The sequence below is a fragment of the Barbus barbus genome, assembly GCF_936440315.1.
Source record: "Barbus barbus genome assembly, chromosome: 11".
Taxonomy (NCBI): domain Eukaryota; kingdom Metazoa; phylum Chordata; class Actinopteri; order Cypriniformes; family Cyprinidae; genus Barbus; species Barbus barbus.
In genome coordinates this window covers 202664-222500 of record NC_136739.1, presented here as the reverse complement: position 1 = coordinate 222500, position 19837 = coordinate 202664, and the positions used below count along the sequence as shown (strand labels likewise).

Below are 19837 nucleotides of genomic sequence, written 5' to 3'. Positions count from 1 at the left end.
TCAGTTGGGAGGTGGCTTTCCCGAACCCCAACCCCCAAATCTCAACTTGTAAAAAATTATTTCAATATTTTCATATTTAAAAATATCATTTTTTTAAGTGAAGTTCAAAACATTATTTTCTTTGTAAATCATGAAACTTATTTCTATTCTATCTGTTTTCTTTTCATTTATTATATAATCCAAACAAATAAACCTTGCTACGTGTGCTGCGTTAGGCTAACAGGGACCTGTTATAGCGCTTGCGTATCAGTGCTCTTCTGTTGGTTTTGATTGCTTCCATTGGCCTCATTTGTAAGTCACTTTGGATAAAAGCATCTGATAAATGACTAAATGTACAAAGAAAGATTGGATTCAAAATACAATAAATTTCAAGTTACATTTGAAATATTGTTAAAATTGTAATGGTTACTGATTTACCTGTGAAAACTTAATATAATGGCAAAAAACATATTACAGTTATTTTTTTTTTGGCCAAACTGGTCAGAAGTTGAAAGCAGAAATGTAATTTTTGTATATATTTTGAGCAGTAGCAGGCGCTGTGCCCTAAGGTCATGCTTGTGTGGTCAGAATCAATAATTAAACACTGCGTCGTCAGCGTTGGTATCGTGTCAGACACTTGCACTAAACATTATATGAAAATCAAGCTCAAATGGAATCAATGTTTTTGACCAGCGAATGACAGAGATGGAGTTCTGTCTTACGCACAGGATATTTAAAACATACAAAAGTATATTGGCTAGATGGCAAATAACCTACTTCTCCACTCTTCAAACGCACAATAACATTAGCCTGTACAGACAGTGTTGATTAAAGAAGACGCTGTACTATTCAAACATCAATGATCTCAGAATCCATGCACAATCAATACTCTATTTGCAAAACATCGATTTATTGTCCCAGCCCTATTACTGACAGACGTGCATTATTTGTTGATTTTATAGGCAGCAATCGCACGATGATCGTTTGACATCGAGAATCTATTTCCATGAACTGATGCAGTGAAAGCACTGATGCATGCGGTTTTAGTACAGAACACATCATCAGTGAGTCTGCACAGTATCAGCGTGTCCTCACCTGACACATGAAGTCCGGGACGATCCTGTGGAAGACAGACTGCTGGTAACCGAAGCCCTTCTCTCCTGTACACAGAGCACGGAAGTTCTCCGCCGTTCTGGGCACGATGTGAGCGAAGAGCTCCATCACGATTCTTCCAGCATGCTCATCATCCACGGCGATGTTGAAGAACACCACAGGGTTGGAGTCTCGAGACAGCGCCTCGGCGGCAGACATCTGCGCGGCGTCGGTCTGAGACATGCGGCTCTGGCTGTCTGTGAAGGCTTGTCTGAAGGCCTCGGCCAGCTCTGGAGTCTTGAACTTAGCCGCCAGCTGCTCGATTTTCCCGTCTCCCTCTGTGTGGACAAACATACAGACGTGAAGACAGCGGCAGCAGAGAGATCTGACCCGTGCTGGCTAAATGAGTGAATGCACACGGTCTTGTTTTGAGCTACAGACAAAAAGAAGTGGAACAATGTCAATTTTGGTCGAATTTGAGGTTCTCACAAAAAAGATTTCATTAATAATAATAAGTTTTATTTATATAGCGCCTTTCCAGTGCTCAAGGACACTTCACAATGTACATTTAACAAAGAAGAGACAATTCAAGTAAGCATAGATGATAACAATAAGTATAGATACAGTAAAGGAGCATTATATGGACAGGGCAACATACCGATAAAGAGTCAAGCATAACACAAATACAAAGCAGAGCAGACTGAAGCGACAAAGCATGACAAGAACAAGTTCATTAGACAAAGCATGGTATCAGTAATCAAAGGTATAGCATTCAGAAAACAAGTGAGTTTTGAGAAGTGATTTAATTTCTGAGATACTGTTAATACAGCAAAGTGAGCGAGGGAGAGAATTCCAGAGTTTGGGTGCAATAATACTGAATATTAATCTCTCTTCTAGCGATCCCAATGCTCCAAATACTAAATAAATATCACTTCTGAGCGACTGCTGCTGCTTCTCAAGCTGTAGGTCTATTGTTGTAAAGTGCAGCATTCCAGCTTTGTGAATATTCATATTGAATTCTCCATGACGAGTCCAAACCAGTCAAATATGATTTTCAAACCCATGCTGATCAAAATATAACGTTCACGCTGACATTTGCCTTTAAAGTACATTGCCAAATATGTCTTGGCGAGATTAGTTAATGGTTGGGAGAAAATCTGGTGTGTAACGTTTAGGGTTGTTTTAACCGGTACGGTACCGGTACCTGAAATTCAGTACTTTACTCTCTGTGTAATAACAAAAACTTTTATTTCAGTGACAAATTAAGTCCAAAACTGTAAATATCAACTTTTTGAACAATAGGGCACTACAATTATTTTTCTTCCAGAAACTGTTTTATTTTTTCTGATAATCAAATGAAGGCATGAAACATTTATTTTTAAATCAAATGAAAATGAAACCCTTTTATTTTTTGGAAAAACAAGAGGTTTACTCTTAAAATTAATACATGGTAGAAAAATTGTGTGAATATTCCTTTAAAAAAAGTTTTAATAAATCAATTTTTTCTGCAATTAAGTGGTTAATACGGTTGTAATAATTATTTTTCTCATTTAATTGTTTTATTTAAATTTGACAGTAAATGGACTATATAAAGACGTACAAGAGTAATACATGTTAAACCGCACTTTTATTTTGACAGGTTGCCGTGAAGTTTCTGAATGCAGTATGATATGATGCTAGTTTTCTCAAATGAAAGGTAAATTCTCCTGAAGTGACTCGGCCTGTAAGATCATGTGTTCCTGCAGTGAGATGCAGAGGCCGAAGATCACCGAGGTCACGTGTGCTTCAGTATTTGTGAAGTAAACAAAACCACGTCTCCGCCATTCATACAAACCGAGGCTAGTGGAACATGCAGGATTCATATTTAAACCGTCTTTTTGAGTTTTAATATTCACATACACTAATTCATATCACGATTCCAATTAAGTCGATTCCTCCTCCTATTCATCCAAAAATGTATGAATTCCATGGTATTCCGCGCTAGAGAGTAATTCTTTATGAATGAACTCCGCGGTTTCACGGAAACCATATAAGACCCTAGAAATGTAAACACTTCAGAACATTTTAGTTTGCGCTGTGTGTTGTGTTTTAAAGAGTTTCAGGGACATGTCACAGGCTCTCTCTCTTTCTCTCGTATGCGCCCAAAAGCGTTCTCAGGTACCGAATGATTTAATGTGAATCGGTACTCCGACGCAATTCGGTCGGTACCCTTAAAAGTACGGTACCCAACCCTAGTAACATTACATTATATCAATGCATTAGGCTGTTTGACACTGAGCGCGATGCAAAAGAGCAGTGGGGAACTGCCGACGGATTAATCACCTCTGCTAATTCCTGACTGCACGCTAGGTGGCGCTGACCAGCAACGCATTCTTCCTCGTGTAGCCTATGTATCTCATATATATGGCTTTTACATCGTCCACTGCTCAATGTGCAGCATTAAATTAAGATAAATAACTTTTGGTTCTTCATCAGAAACACAAACTAACCATAATGCTTACAAGAAAATATAATTAGAGGTACAATTAGCATCAAGCTACATTTCAAAATGTAATTAATGTTTTTGCTCAAACCCCCATTTAAACCATAATTGAGTGTTTGTAATGACTTCTGACTGTGATCTAAAGATAGAATAAGGTATCGTTTCAAACTGCAAAGGGTCTACTTTTATTTGTGTATAGTCATAATAAAACAAAACAGTGCTTTTATAAAAAGGAAATAAACCGGGACCGAGGCGGCAGAGAGCTCTCTTCATGGCCAACAGTGACTTCATTTGGGTTTTTCACTAACCACTCATAAACCTTGTTTTCTCAAAAACACAAACAGGTATTTTCATGCTGCTTACATTGTATTCAGCACAAACTGGGCTACAATAATGTGTTATCAGACTTTAGCCATTCATTTTGTTTTTTTTAAGATACTGGAAAAAACACAAATGTCAGGTCATGCCAAAACTTCTCCAGGGCCCAAAACATCCTCAGACCCCAAATGGTTCCAAAAAATTAAATAAATAAATAAAATTGAGCATTTTCAGTGAGTGAATGTTCGCAGCCAATGTGGAAGCATCCATAGTAATGTTTTATTCCAGCGCGTCTGATATTCGTTTAGCAAGGGCTGTACAGGTGGTCTTAATGGGGATCTGTCTAAAGATGGAATCACTCGCTGCTCTTGATTAAACTACTGTTTATTTACATCTTTGTTCTTATTTTTAATAAAAGCTAAAGGATAGCTATATTGGGATTAAAAATATAGTAATTATTATTAAGATAAGCATTGGAGGAAAATATGCAACGTTGCTTGGTGATTTTGTTTGGAATCTTCAGAAAACTTTAACTCTATTTTTCTCTAAATCAGATCTGCTGACTCGATCACAATCGCTCATCATTTCTTGTCTGATTCCAGTCATATATCATTTTGAAGGTAATAGAGAATGTGAAAATAAAAAGAACCATTTTTTCAAAATGTGCTCATTCCGACTCATTTTGCCAGCCCGGGTCGTGTGTGTGTGTGTGTGTGAGAGTGAGTGTGTGTGTGTGAGAGAGAGAGTGAGTGTGTGTGTGTGTGTGAGAGTGAGTGTGTGTGAGAGAGAGAGTGAGTGTGTGTGTGTGTGAGTGTGTGTGTGAGAGTGAGAGTGTGTGTGTGTGTGTGTGTGTGTGTGTGTGTGTGTGTGTGAGAGTGAGTGTGTGTGTGAGAGTGAGAGTGTGTGTGTGTGTGTGTGTGTGAGAGTGAGTGTGTGTGTGTGAGAGTGAGTGTGTGTGTGTGTGTGTGTGTGTGAGAGTGAGTGTGTGTGTGTGAGAGAGAGAGTGAGTGTGTGTGTGTGTGTGAGAGTGAGTGTGTGTGAGAGAGAGAGTGAGTGTGTGTGTGTGTGAGTGTGTGTGTGAGAGTGAGAGTGTGTGTGTGTGTGTGTGTGTGTGTGTGTGTGTGAGAGTGAGTGTGTGTGTGAGAGTGAGAGTGTGTGTGTGTGTGTGTGTGTGAGAGTGAGTGTGTGTGTGTGAGAGTGAGTGTGTGTGTGTGTGTGTGTGTGTGTGTGAGAGTGAGTGTGTGTGTGAGAGTGAGAGTGTGTGTGTGTGTGTGTGTGTGTGTGTGTGTGAGAGTGAGTATGTGTGTGAGAGTGAGAGTGTGTGTGTGTGTGTGTGTGTGTGTGTGTGTGTGTGTGTGTGAGAGTGAGTATGTGTGTGAGAGTGAGAGTGTGTGTGTGTGTGTGTGTGTGTGAGGCGAGGAGTGAGGCCTGTACCGGTGTAGTCGGTGGCGGTCCACACCAGCGCGTTAGCCGAGGTGTTCATGGGCTTGAGCTCGATGCTCTGGCTGATGGTGTGGTTGGCGCAGACTTTGAGCACCTGCTCGCGTCTCATCAGCAGGCGGTAGCTCTTCTTCACCGGGTGGAAGAGGATCTTGAGGTCTCCCACACCGCGCTCCTTCCACTGGTTGAGGTCACGGTCCCAGCGGTAGAGTTTGGCTCTTTCTTTGAACAGGATCTCCTCGTCCTCCTCGCCGGACCTCACCTCCACCTGCAGGAGCACATCAGCACACCTCACACTTCTCCTGAGACACGAGGAGCACGGCTCACAGCATCACAGCAAACACTCACCTCAGGCAGAGACACGATCGGCTCGAAGTGGATCTCGTCATTATGGGGCGTCTCATCATCACTGCCCCCCTCTTCGCCTTCACGGCTTGTTTTTTCTCTTTCATTTTGTGACGCTTTACTTCCAAAGACTGTGGCTCCTGTGCCTGACCATGAGAAATGATCATCTGCAGAAATAAACACGTGATGAAAACAGCATACTGCTAATATCAATGCTGTCAGCAGCAGTATGATTACATACTAGCACTCTGATAATACTGCTGCCAACACACACACACACACACACACACACACCCTAAACACAGGTGAACAGGTAAACAGACTTACCTTTTTTGCCAAAAGCAAATTCCCCTGAAGCCTTTGCCAGTTCTTCAAATGAAAACCCACCCGCAGCTGAGAAACCAAAAGACAGACCTGCAGGAGGAAAGCAAACACATCACACACTAAACAGCATTCAGCAGATGATCAGTGTCTCTGAGCCGGATCCTCACTCACTAACTCACAGCTCATGTGCTTCTATCCTGTCCTCTCTGAATACATCTTACAGACGATCATGTGTTGAGAGCAACTGCTGAAAGCTCTCACGGTTGGGTCTGCATCATGGTCTATCATGGTGCTGTTTATCTTGAGGGTAGAAAATGCCACATCCAACACCAATATTCTTTATTTGGTGTGGTTATGAAAAATGCCATTTTGCTTTTGTAAAAAAAAAAAGTTATCCACGTTTTATGTCTCACTGACATGAAGTCCTTTATTTGGTTGTTTGCTTGCAAGGAGAAAAAAAAAGGTATTCACTTCTTTACTGTCACAGGAGGCTTTCTACTTCCTACCTGTACTTCCAGGAATCATGGCGAAGGCAAACCCTCCCAAAGAAAGGTCATTTTCATGTTACTAATTAGTATTTTTGTTGATATATCTACATAATCATGAAGGCCTAGAATCAGCCAGACAAAACAAATATTATAAGAGATCTATATTTTGTATACTTAGTCAAAAGGCCAAGCAGCAGCTATATTCGCCGGTGGGCAAATGACTTGTAAGTATATTGTGTTCATTTTGTGACACAATATTAGACCTGTGGTAAAATATCCTTGTTAGTTTTTAAATCATATTTAGTCAAGCTTGTCCTATTTAGTTTGTCGACAAAGTCTCAACATTTTAGTCTATGAAAACTTGACATTTTAGCAATAAGATTATTATTAATTAACTGTACAGCAGTATTAATTTTGGCAGCCATTTTTAATTTAGTCTTACTCAAATGTACATTTTAGACAACCTTGTCCTGTTTTTGTTTAAGTTTAAGTCAATGAAATGTCTGAGCATTTTAGTCAAATTTTCGTCATGCTGTATAATGGTTAAACTGATCATTATTTTTGCTCAAAATTATAATCTTAATTATTGTCATTTGAGACATTTTCTTTTGTATTTCAGGTATTTCACCAGTAGGCACAAATCAATATGTGGACTCATTACCTCATCTCCTGTACTGATCTATTATAGGCTTTTTATTATATAAGTTAATACCAAAGACATATGCAATCTCTTCTCAAATGAAAACTGCTAAAACAAAACCAAAAATATAACAGTGAAATTCCAAGTAATTCTACTAATTCCAAATGGCAATAGCCTATTTCTCTATTAAAACAACAGCGGTTGAGTGCATTTATTCAGCGGTCACAAAGCAAACATTTCCCATGATTTGTAATTACGGAGTTAATATTAGGAATCGGACTGCTTTGAGAGAAGCTTCTCCAGGTTTAACTCTCGCTCACCTGTAGCTGTGCTGGAGTCGCTCTCGCTGCTTCTCTTGGTGGAGAGGTCGATGGGACGGCTGTCTGTCTGACGCTCTTCTGCTCCGCCTCCGCTCGTGTCCACAGCTGCTGCATCATGGGAAGGCTTCACCTGAAGAGCTGGTGCTGTGCTGCAGACCGGACTCGCAGCGATGTGAAGATCAGAAGCACACGTCACCTGTGCCTGCTGCAGCTTCTGGAGCTCAGTGTTGAAGTCGTCTGGTTTCTCGGCCTCTGCTTCGGAGTCGCTGCTGACGCCGCACAGGAAGGTGGGAGGCAGCAGGAGGCGTCTAGCTCTCAGCTCCTCGTCTGCAGTCGGCCGCTTCTCCCACACCAGAGTGACCTCCGAGTCTGTAAACATGAGCAACTCCATCTATACATGCTGCTCATCACTACACACAGCTCTGATGAGAAGAGCAACATCACTGACCAGCAGACACAGAGCGGAGACAGCTCCCAATCTGAGATGAGTGTGAACTAGCAGAATGCAACCCTGGTCTCCTTCTACCTGACTGGCACCTTCCACAATATATAACCTGCCGTTTTTACCAGCGGGAGCCACAACGGTACACGCCTTTCACCTGCCTAAAGATCTCTCGCTGCTAGCAGATGCTCCGACTGATGCACATCAACCCTCCTCTCCATTTACTCTTATTAGCTTCCTATCGGCCAGCTTACCTTCAATAGTTTTCCTCTCCTTTATTCTATAATGGAGCGTGCATCATGTGGTACGCAAGCGTCAGTACGCATGTTGTCTGCCTCAACATCTCTCACTGTTTACACTCTGATTGATGCACACGAGCAAACAGAGGAGCATTTCTGACCCTAAAATATAACATTTACATTTATTTACATTTATTCATTTTAGCTGACGCTTTTATCCAAAGCGACTTACAATTGCTATATATGTCAGAGGTCGCACGCCTCTGGAGCAACTAGGGGTTAAGTGTCTTGCTCAGGGACACATTGGTGTCTCACAGTGGATTCAAACCCGGGTCTCTCACACCAAAGGCATGCGTCCTATCCACTGCGCCATCACCACCCCAGTACCATTTTATTTGTACACTAGAAGAAGCACGCGTATGGAGGACCAAACCTGCATAAATTAAATATGAATAAATGAATGAATGAATAAAAAAATATATTAATGAATAAATGAATAAACAACTTGATACAATAAATATGATTAATTTGTAATAAAATAAAATTTTCCCCCCTTAATTTATTTTCTGCTTTTAGACATTTATACATTTTTAAACTTTTTTTTTAACTTTTATTTTTTTTTTTTATTTTTTTAATGTATTTGAAATATTTAAAATATTTTCCAGAAATAAAAACAGGAAGCTGAAGCTACTTATGTGATCTCCCACAGCATCGTCGACCTCGAGCCTGGAACTTCAGACCCTAGAGTGATGACACCCAGTTATTAGACTAGAATCCAACCATCCACTGGGTGTCATCACTCTAGGGTCTGACGTCGATGGTTCCAGGCTTCAGCTTCAGCTTCCTGTTTTTATTTCTGGAGAATATTTTAAATATTTCGGCACTAATGCGAATAACGTTCTGTGAAAATAACTTACAACTCTCCAGCTGATCTGCCACATCCCGTAGCAAACAAATTACTACTTGCTGCTATTTTCTTTGAAAACTCTCATCTCTATCGCTTAGCTGGCCTGACGATTCGACGCGTGAGCTCTCAACCAATGATGCTCTGAAGCTACACAAGCACCACCTTCCTCATTTACATGTTACACACGGAAAAGTAAAAATAAATGAATAAATAAATCTAAAAATAAATACATGTGGGAATAAATCCTTCTAAAAACAATTAATGCATAAATATATAAATACATCTCAAAATAAATGTATATATAATAAAAAATAAAAAAAAATAAAAAATACATTAAAAAAGAAAAGAAAAAAAAAGTGATTTTTTTTTTTTTTTTAAATGTATAAATGTGTAAAAGCATAATTAAGTTAATGGTAGATTTGAGTATTTTGTTCACATACACCCCCCACCACGCCTCTGTGTACCTCAGTTTGAGAACCACTGGTCTAGAGCCACCTACCGTGATCAGACGCTGCATCAGCTCCATCCGCATACAGCTTCCCCTTCAGATTCCTCACTGCGCTTTCAAAATCCTCATCTGAGAACACAGCGGTGTGAATCTGAGGTTAACCGTTTCTCACTGCGACACAAACCACTTCAATCAGAAGATGTGAATACTGTTAAAGATTTAACAATGATAAACTGATAAACTAAACTGGGCTTCGGTCATGTGTTTTACTGTTAAATAGAGTGTGGATCTTACCATCGTTGTCATCGTCGCTGACGTATCCCGGACGGTTTTTGTAACAGAAGAACGTAGAAGGAAGCATCAGACTGGCGGCCAGCTCTGCTTGCTCTCTCGTTGACTTCAGCTCAAATACGATCTGAACATCATCATCATCACACATGTCCTGAGCGCTCTTCTGCTCCGACGGTGAGGAAACTGAGCAATAAACAAAAACTAGATTAACTACAGCAATAACTACGGCTAAACGGATAGCTCATCCCAACACGAAAACTGCTATCATTTACTCACTCAGGCAGTTCCACAGCGGTACGACTGAAAAATATGACCGTTTCACTGGGGTCTAAACAACATTAGTCCCATTGACTTTATACTGTACTGGGAAACACAAACCCTGAGATGTTCCACAGAAAGAAGTCAAACATGGTGAGAACTTCAAGAGATAGTTCATCCAAACCTGTACAAGAAGCTCTTTTAAAAGCAATCAGAGTCATTTCAAACCAACAAGTGTCAAAGCATGTAGCAGACTGAAGTACTCTGACCGTTTCAACGTCAACACACTTCACAGACAACGTTAAATCAGTAACTCTACAAAGACACACGCATGCAAACACTCATGCTGTCTATCAAACAGTGAGATGAAGCGTCTGCAGCTCTCTCTCACGGATGATCACGATGAGTTATATTTAAATACATGAGAAAAACAAGAGTCGAGTGACACGCTGATGCAGAAAATGAGTGAACGATGACTTTGGTTGTATATTTACTTGTTCTGCCAATATATTGACTGCGATACACAGGACTATTGATAGCACTCACCACAAACACTTCTAGCTGGATCTCCTTCAGGTTTCTCATACAGAAACCGCTGTGTGCCGTCAAGATCACACAAAGTTTGTGATTCAGCTCGTGAATTGTGATCATGTGTTCTAAGCATAGCCATATTTTATCTGGGGGGTGCTGGGGGGTGGGGCTTGATGTGGCAGGGCGGGGCCACGGTGGGGGATTTTTGACAAAATCATATTAACACGAATATAAGACGACCCCCCTTTTTCCAGATGTACTTTTTGGAAAAGGCTTTTTGAAAACCAAATCTTGTTTATTTTTTATTTTTTTCAGTAAAACACATTTTTTCTTAAATTATTTTCATATTGCATATTTTTCCTATTTTAATTTTTGTTTTGAAAGTATGGTAAATACTGGCAAGAATGTACCAACAATCGCATTTAAAAAATAAACACTTTTTGATATACCGTGAAAATAACAGGCAGCCCATCTGAATTATATTTAGGCTATCCATCACAAAGTAGCCTTGCAAAACGTCATTAACAGTAGAAGTGAAATCTTATTGTAGTCTTCAAACCTGGGTACTGTCTTATGATCTTATGATTTAAAATTGCTAACATGACAGTCACGACTCATGCTGCTGTAAGCTTTTCTTTTTCTTTTGTTTTCACTTGCGATCTTTACAACACATTACATTACGTCCTAGCTCATGTATTGTCCTGTATACAGAGTCTGATCTCTGTAGTCCTCGCTAGAAAAATTTGCCAAGTCTATTTTAATGTAAAATCTATTCATTAAAATTAATGAGAGAAATAATGCAACCCTCATATAGCTCAAGAAACACTGCGGTTAAGACAGTACAGAGGAACCACACAAAAACTGAACTCTGTACAGGTATCATATTAGTTGGTCTGTTGGCAGAAATAGCTCTATTTGTAAGGGAAAACATTAGCAGAAGAGTCAGCAGCTGGTTACAATGCTACATGTATGATGTATAGCAGAGCCAAAAATAGCCATAACCATATAGCCGAGATAGAAATACTTGGACCTGCCAGTGTCACATTTAAAGATGGGAAATCACTTTGCAAGACACTCACTGCAGAGTACCTGAAGGACTTGTAAATTCTACTGAAATTTCAAACAAACGAGTAAAGGTTAGCAGATTTCAGACCATGCAAATGTTTGGATTGAGTAATGTTGGGTTATCACATCATTCAGCCAAGGTCAGGTCTCCCGGCTCATGCCAGTCAGTGAGAGCTGTGTCACAGTAAACCGTGACCTGAAATACCTCGGGCTTCAAACTGGTTGGCTGATGTGCAGGTCCAAAAAGCCATAGGATTATTTTTGAAAAGCCTAAAATCCAAACCTAAAAAAATAATGTTATGTGTTAAAGTTTTGTGCCATTTTGTTGAAAAACTGAGTGGATGAAAATATGTCTATGTGTCAAAAATATTGACTTAAATGAGGCAGAGGCAACATATACCCCTTTTCTACCAACGCAGTTTTGGCGCATTTCCACTGCATGCTACGGCACGGTACGGTTCACTTTTGGGGGTTTTCCACTGGGTACAGTACCTGGAACTTTTTCAGTACCACCTCGTTTGAGGTTCAAAGCGAACCGTACCGTTACCAAAACGTGATGTGTAAACTCTGCTGATCACTGATTGGCCGGAGAAAATAGTCACTGCCTGTGTCATTGAACTTGAGACACGAGACCCAACACACCCGCTATTTAAATCAGTACAGCCAGCGAAGGATCGAATGCAACGGTTTTGAATGAGCGCACCTTTCTTTTAACAACCAAAAAAATGGCTGTTTCGTTGTCTGTTGTGGAAGTACAGACGTTCCTCTCGTTCATACCCGAGGAGCAGATCCAGTGAGAGCTTGATGGAGTCACGGCAGTAGAGGCGGCGCAACTATAACGACATGTGAATATCCCACCCACTCTAAAGCAGTACTAAACTGCAGTGGAAACACAAACCGAGCCGAGCAGAGTTGTACCACACAGTAGAAAAGCACCATTTGAGTGTGGTTCGGAGCCAGAGCCTAGTTTCAAATCGGTTCTTTGTCTTTCGACACCCAAAGCACCAGCTCCGAACCAGGAAAAGTGGTTCGTAAATAGCACCAAAACAATGCTGGGCTAGAAGTAAGAACCGTTTACGTCAGGGACTGGGGGCAGGGTTTCCGTGACCAACATAATATTTTTGACCGCCATGTTTGAAATAACAGCTAAACACGAACACGTTGGATTCGCTGTGTTTGGATGCTGATGTAGGTTCTTAAAGCCATGACCATCAATAGCAACACAATGTCCACCACTGTTGATGGTGTTTAGGCTTGTTTGGGATGCATTGGCACCGGGTGGACCATGCCATGCGCCATGGGAACGACTGGAAAGCAGATAGCTCTTTATGCTTTTGTATCGCTCCCAAACAAACCCGCTGAGTTTGGCGCTGCCGTGCTAGCGTTGCTAGGGGAAGTGAGACGTATTCAAATAATGTATTCAGTGACGCAAGACCTGGCTCTGTGGTGGCTCTCTAGCCAGTGGAAAGGCAAACCGGTTCTTAGAAGGCTTGCCCGTCGAACCAACTCTGAACCAGCAATAGCACTGGCTCTGAATGCTGGTGGAAAAGGGGTAATAGTGCAAGGATGTTTTACAGCAATAAGCTACACAATAAGAAAGTGTAGAATGGTCCTCATTAAAAAAAGTAACTTAACTAAATAGAACCTAAACCAGGGATGCACTTAACTCCAGCCTTAGTTGAACACACCTCAAGCAGCTAATCGTAATCTTTAGGACTACTTAAAACTGTAGGCAGGTGTGTTTGGGGCAGGGTTGGAAAGCTGTGAGCTAAACAAAGAGATACAGTTTTATTCATTACTATGGGTCACAAAACATAGCTTACTTGTTGGTATGCTGAAAGGAGCCCCACCTGAAGACTGGCTGGTCACTGCTGGTCCAGAGGTTTTCAGTCTCGAGACATCTTTTGAACTGGGAATCATAACCGGAGATTTCTCTTTTGATGGCGAAGGGCTTCCAAAGATCTTCTGCACAGAGTCTGACCCAAAGACGAACTTTGGAGGAGAGACCACATTCTTGATGCTTTGAGGTGTCTTATCCAGTTTAGGACTGCTTTCCTCAGAGAGTTCAGTACGTTCTTTTGTGGTTTCCTCAAGTACAGCAACTGCAGCCTTGCCACAAAGCGTCTCCTGGGTGGAAGCAGGTACTCTTGCAGAAAATGGGGTAAGTAGAGTGTCTTTTTCCTGTGCAGTCTTTGCCTCTTCGAAGATTTCTTTGAAAGCATTTGCAGTTTCCTGCAGTTTAAATCGAACTGCCAGCTGTTCCATCTTGCCCTGCACTTCAGCGAAATCCAAGGCACTCCAGATCCACGCTTTCTCTGCTCCTTTCATGGGCTCGAGATTCATATTGGAAGCAATCCAATGGTTTGCACACAGTTTGAGGACCTGGTCCCGTCTCATCACAAGTCTGACACATTTCGTTTGGTAGTGCTGTAGTATTTTAAGGTCTCCTATACCTCGTTCCTTCCACTGACTAAGATCTTTATCATAGCGGTATAATTTGGCCCGGTGACTGAAAAGGACTAGCTCATTCTCCTCTCCTGTTGAGACTTCAACAAGATCAGGCAGTGGCACAACAGGCTCGAAGTACTGACCATCTCTCTCTTCCTCCTGTGATGCTTCTTGCTCATCATCTGTGCCAACAGAAGCCTGGCTCTGGTTTAACTTAGATGGAGACTTAGAGGGACTGAGAATAGGTTGAAAACTGAAACTAAAGCCTGTGGACGATTCGCCAAAGCGGAATACATTTTTTGCTACTGAATCTGGCTGTGAAGGAGTATTGCGCACAGAGGGGCTGGCATAGTCCTCGAGCACTTCCTTTCGCAAATCGTAATTATCCCATTCTAAAGTGGGTGCGGTGCTCTCAGAATCGAGCTTGACTACAACTGCAGAAGTACTATGACTTGTATCGCCACTTTCGTCATCCTTGTTTTGGTAAGTCAAGAATGATTTGAGGTCCTTAAGACCAGATTTCATTTCTTCAGCTTTCTGTATAAGATGGGCCGTTCTGCCAGTGTTCACGAGCTTGTGAGGGGTCTGCAAAGGAATATCCAAAAGCAGTCGCTGACACTCCTCGAATTTCAGCTTGAATTCTTCTGCAAGCTCTGGTGTTTTGAATTTTGCCGCAAGTTGTTCTAATTTGGCATCTCCATCTGAGAAGTCACTTGCCAGCCACATCCAGGCTCTATCCGAGCCAGAGAGGGGCTTTAAGTTCATTGTGGTTGTGATCCAATGATTAGCACACACTTTCAACACCTGCTCTCTCCTCATAAGAACTCGCAGTCTCCCGTTCTGGTTATTCTTGAGCAGTTTAAGGTTGCCGACTCCTCTTTCTTTCCATTGGTTTGTTTCTGTATCAAATCTGAAGAGCTTGACACGCTGTGAATACAAGACTTTCTCATCTTCTTCGCCTGTAACAAGGTCGACCTTCTCTGGCATCTGAACAACAGGCTCAAATTGAATATCGTCATTCTCGTCAGTTTTGTACATTTCATCATCTAGATCGCCAGAGATGTCGGCCTTGGGGTCGGAATGAAACCCTGTAAAGAGCTGTTTGCCAGCCCCTGCAAAGCCTTTGAAAGTGGAATCGTTCTGGGACTGAAAACTTCCTTGTAACTTCGCCAAGTCAGCGAAACTAAAGGCGTTAGGTTTACCAGTAAAGAGGGGATTATTATCATGATTTTCAGCATCTACAGATTGTTCTGAGGAACTTGGGGCTGCCTCTTTTTCTTTCTCTTTGTGAAGCTCAGCAATATTTTTGAGGAGGTCAGATGCAGATCCATTTTGGGACTGTCCTTCTGATGGTTTTGCCTCAGATTCTGCAATGCCAAACTTGAATCCGCCAACAGGCGCCGGCATAGAAAACGAAAAACTGGAACTGCCTGATGACTTTTCAGCCTCCGTTGTGGAGGACTCAAACTTGAAGCCTTCTGAAGATACTTTTTCCTTACTTGTGCCAAACTGAAAAGCAGTGCCTGGATTGAAATTGGCTTTAAATCCTGTCGCAGCAGGTTGGCTGTTAGAACTACCAAAACTAAAGGTAAAAGAGGAACTTGGTGCAGCAGAGGTATTGTTTTTCATATTTGGGTTTGCAGTCTGACATGAAACACAATGGCTAGATGAACCTTCGTTTCTTACCAAGCAAGTGTCACAATCCCACTGTCCATTTGTTTTAGCAAACATGGCAGCTAGCCCAACTTGCGATGCTGCATTAGTTGTTTCAGTGTTGCAGGGGGATTTGCAAGAAACACATTCAGTTGCTGAGGCATTATTCCTCACTAGGCAGGAGTCACAGTCCCACTGACCCTCTTTCTTGGCAAACTGAGCACCAAATCCAGTGCCAAATGGGACTGCTGGAGCTGCTGACACTTTCTCTTGTTTTGGTGCATCAGCCTGAATTGTTTTCTTCTCAGCCTGAGCTCCAAAGCCAGCAGATGTCATCACAGCATCCTTTGATCCAAACTTAAAAGAAACTGGTATTTGAGATCCAAACGTGAAGCCCTTCGAGCTGACATCAGTGCTGGAGGAGTTCTTAGCGGAATCTCCAGAAAGTCCAAAAGAAAACTGTTTGGCAGGAGGAGCCACAGGGCCAGAGCCTTTGGGTTCCTCTATAGGTTTGATCTGTGCTGTAGAAGGAGCTGCACTGTTGCAGGCCACACACACCGCAGACGTGGGAGCGTTTCTTACACAGCACACATCACAGTCCCATTCACCCTTCTTCTTGGAAAACAGGGTTTTGAGATCCACTTCTTTGGATGAAACCTGAGGCTGTGGAGTTTCGTTTTCATTTTCAGTCTGTTGGCCTTGTGGGGATTCCGAAATGAACTTTTGAGCCTCCTCAAATTTAACTTTAAACAGCGCCGCATCTTCTGCCGTTTTAAAACGAATGGCCAACTGCTCAGTCTTCGGCATTTCATCTGCATAGTCCATAGCATACCACACCCAGGATTTGTCAGATCCAGCATTTGGTTTGAGAGCCATGTCGGCATTGATATAGTGATTGGCGCAGATTTTCAGAACCTGCTCCCTCCTCATCAACAGACGAACTTTCCCAGAGGTTTTGTGCTTCAGGATTTTGATACTGCCAATACCCCTCTCTTTCCATTCTTTAGTCTCGGAGTCAAATCGGAAGAGTTTTGCTCTCTTGCAGAACATCTCCTCCTCCTCCTCCTCACCAGTTTTCACGTCAACCTTATCAGGTAGAGGCACAATGGGCTCAAAATGAGGCCCATCCTCATCCTCTTCCACATGTATGCTATCATTGTCACTTTCCACACTTTTCTCTTCCCGAGCCTCTGAATTCCCTAAAGTTGGCTTGGTTCCACTTGTAAAGCCAAACCTTTGGTCGGTGTCACCAAAAACACTCATCTTGTTCTGAGCACCATCAGTGAATGAAAATCCTGCAGAATTTTTACTTCCAAAGGTAAAGACTTCGCTTTGGCTAGGCAGCTGGTCTTGAGTCTGATGTTTCGGTTCTGACGGCATCTCCGCTTTGGGAGGAATATCTGATGTCAGAAGTCCCAAGAGGCTTTCACTATTTTTCACCTGAGCAGAGGAGAAGGTGAAATCACCATCATTGGACTTGAAATTGGAGTTGAACTTGAATGCAGTTGTTGTTGTTTCGGTGACAGCTACTGCTCCAAAGTTGGGAACCTTAGCAGGTTCACCTGTGAACTGTGACCCAAAACTCATCTTGGGGTCGACAGCCTTGCTTTCAGTGCTCCTGGTTGGCTGTGTGGGTGTAACAGCACATGGTTTAGTGAAATATCCAGGCTCTGGCAATGTTGGATTGACTGTGGGCTGAGGAACATTGTGACCGTAATACTCCTCACTGTATGGGGAGAGTAATGATGTAGCTGGTGACTCAAATCGGATGGGAGGACCGAAGACCTGCTCTTGAGGATACATGCATGCAGGTGTTGACTGGAGAGGTGGAGTGTGTGTTGATTGTTGGTAGGCATACATATGCTGCTGTGGAGGAAGACGATTCATCCCGTATACAGGGCCCTGCAGACACAAACAAACAACACTTTGATGTAGGTTCTCTGCCCCGTTACTGTAATGTAGAATATTTTGTGTTTACATGAAAATCTCTCCATTACCTTTGTTGGTGTGACATTTGCAGCGGTGCGCAGAAGATACTGTGAATTATATGCTGGAGACTGGTTGTAGTACACAGAGGGACCTGTAGTAGCAACTGAGACAAATAAAAGGAATGGTTTAGGCATGTCTCAACTACTGTATACACAAGTGGTTCTTTAGTTAGTTTGCATAAACAAAGCACATACATAGAAGAAAAACCTGCACAAGCCTCATTGTTTCTCACATCTACTTTTGTGAGACTGTGTGTATATTCAAATGCTGAAATTGAACAAGACTCATGGGGGACGGGGGGTCTGGCACACTTTGAGAACCACTAGTATACATGTACAATTTCAAAATTCATACAAAGACTGCTGATTTGGATAAGTCATTAAACTGACCAGTGAGAGGAACACCGTGGAATGTCTGCGCTGCAGGAAACGTTTCCTGGAGTCCTTCTGCAGGGTAGTTGTCTCGATACATCCTATATGAGGATGCTGTGGCATCTGAAGAATTATGGCGCAGGTCATGAACCTCATTCTGCGTGAGACAAAAAAAAATAGAATAATAAAAATCAAAAATGAATTTCCTAACACTAACACTTGTTTTCAGCCGGTACTACAGGGCATTTATTATAGCTTATTTTTAAGTAATTTTTTGCCTTGTATGCCTTTATTAGGAGAGCAGAACAAGAGCGAGAGAGGCACATGAGAGATAAAGACCTTGAGCTGGGATTGGAAGCTGTGCTAGATGCCAGAGCACTGCAGACAAGACCAATTAACTCAATATTCAATCATTTACTGGGTTAATACAGCTTCACTGTATGAGAATTTACCCTTACCATCCCCCTTTGCTTGAAGTTGAAAACTGGTTAAATCACACTACATTAAATTCTCTCTGTGAAAAACTGCAACAATGTACCACCAGTAATACGCAGGTTTCAGGGTTTGGACCTAATTTTAAGAGTAAAAACCAATCGTTTCACTAGATAAGACCCTCAACTCCTCGGCTGGGATCGTGTAGACCCTTTGAAGCTGTATTGAAACTGCAATTTGGACCTTTAACACGTCGGCCTACATTTAAGTCCACTATATGGAGAAAAATCCAAGAATGCTTTCCTCAAAAACCTTAATTATTTTTCGACTGAAGAAAGACAGGCATGAACATCTTGGATGACATGGGGGTGAGTAAATGGTCAGTACATTTTTATTCTAGAAGTGAACTAATCCTTTGAAGTGATCAAATATGGATTATTCAACAGAAGACATTAAAAACAGACAGAAAAGTAACTATGCTTTTTAAAGCTTTAGCTAGAGTTGTCAAATGTAGCAGCACTTTTTTACTAAGGTGATTCTGAAATTATAAAATGTCCCAATACCAGTGTTTGGTAATACGGACTCAGTTTGGCTCCCTCTGACAGCCGACTGCTTTTGAACACTCCTGCCTGTATTTATGAGTGCAAAGGTTTCTAAACCGTTCAAAGCAGTGTTCAGTGCGCTTCTGCACAAAGACATGAGGAGAATAAGAGGCTGAGTTTATTAGCTTCAATAATAATGGGAGTTCTGGCAAGTGTGCGCTCACTCTGAAATGAAGTGAGTCACTGCTTCAGTGATTTTGAAGGAAGTGTTTTTAATATATCTGTCCTATGAACACCAACTTGAATCTAACATTTAAACTTAGTGTTGTTTTTTTCTTCTAATAAGCACTAGATTCACAAAGCATTTGTGCGTCAATGGATCAGTAAAACATATCTCTGTTGACTCACAATCTCAGCTGAACCTCTTGTGTTAGTGTATGCTCTCCAGTGGCATGCAAATGTCATTCGGTCTAGCTCTGAACTAGTCTACAGCACTCTCCTAATTCTCTGCTCAAACTGTTTGTCTCTTTGTGCTCACTCAGTTAAAACGCCAAAAGTTATATATTAAAAACAAAGAAGCTTCCATAATAAAATCATAAAACAAAAATAACGCTCAGAAGGTAAATTCACACAAAAACAAAAGCAAAGAAACTGACTGATTCTTCTGCAGGCCGTTGGACTGACCTTCAAGGCTTCGATCTGCTGGCATAACATCTGCAGCAGAGACTTCTGGTCCTCCACCCAGTGAGGAGGCGTTTTGGGGGAGAACTGCAGGAGGGAGACAGAGACAATC

The 19837-nt window shown here is 41.7% G+C and overlaps 1 protein-coding gene across 1 annotated transcript in view; it reads right to left on the bottom strand.

The window, feature by feature from the left end:
- The window catches only part of LOC306877241 (E3 SUMO-protein ligase RanBP2-like), a 41252-nt gene that overhangs the window by 1075 nt on the left and 20340 nt on the right, over positions 1 to 19837 (bottom strand). The window contains exons 16-26 of the mRNA XM_079428882.1: positions 19729 to 19812; positions 18089 to 18227; positions 17708 to 17802; positions 13433 to 17612; positions 9759 to 9938; positions 9516 to 9593; positions 7429 to 7797; positions 5984 to 6070; positions 5660 to 5823; positions 5306 to 5579; positions 1075 to 1409 (exon numbers count right to left, since the gene is read on the bottom strand). Of these exons, the coding sequence (XP_079285008.1) occupies positions 1075 to 1409; positions 5306 to 5579; positions 5660 to 5823; positions 5984 to 6070; positions 7429 to 7797; positions 9516 to 9593; positions 9759 to 9938; positions 13433 to 17612; positions 17708 to 17802; positions 18089 to 18227; positions 19729 to 19812 (5985 nt within the window). The remainder of the gene's footprint in view (positions 1 to 1074; positions 1410 to 5305; positions 5580 to 5659; positions 5824 to 5983; positions 6071 to 7428; positions 7798 to 9515; positions 9594 to 9758; positions 9939 to 13432; positions 17613 to 17707; positions 17803 to 18088; positions 18228 to 19728; positions 19813 to 19837) is intronic.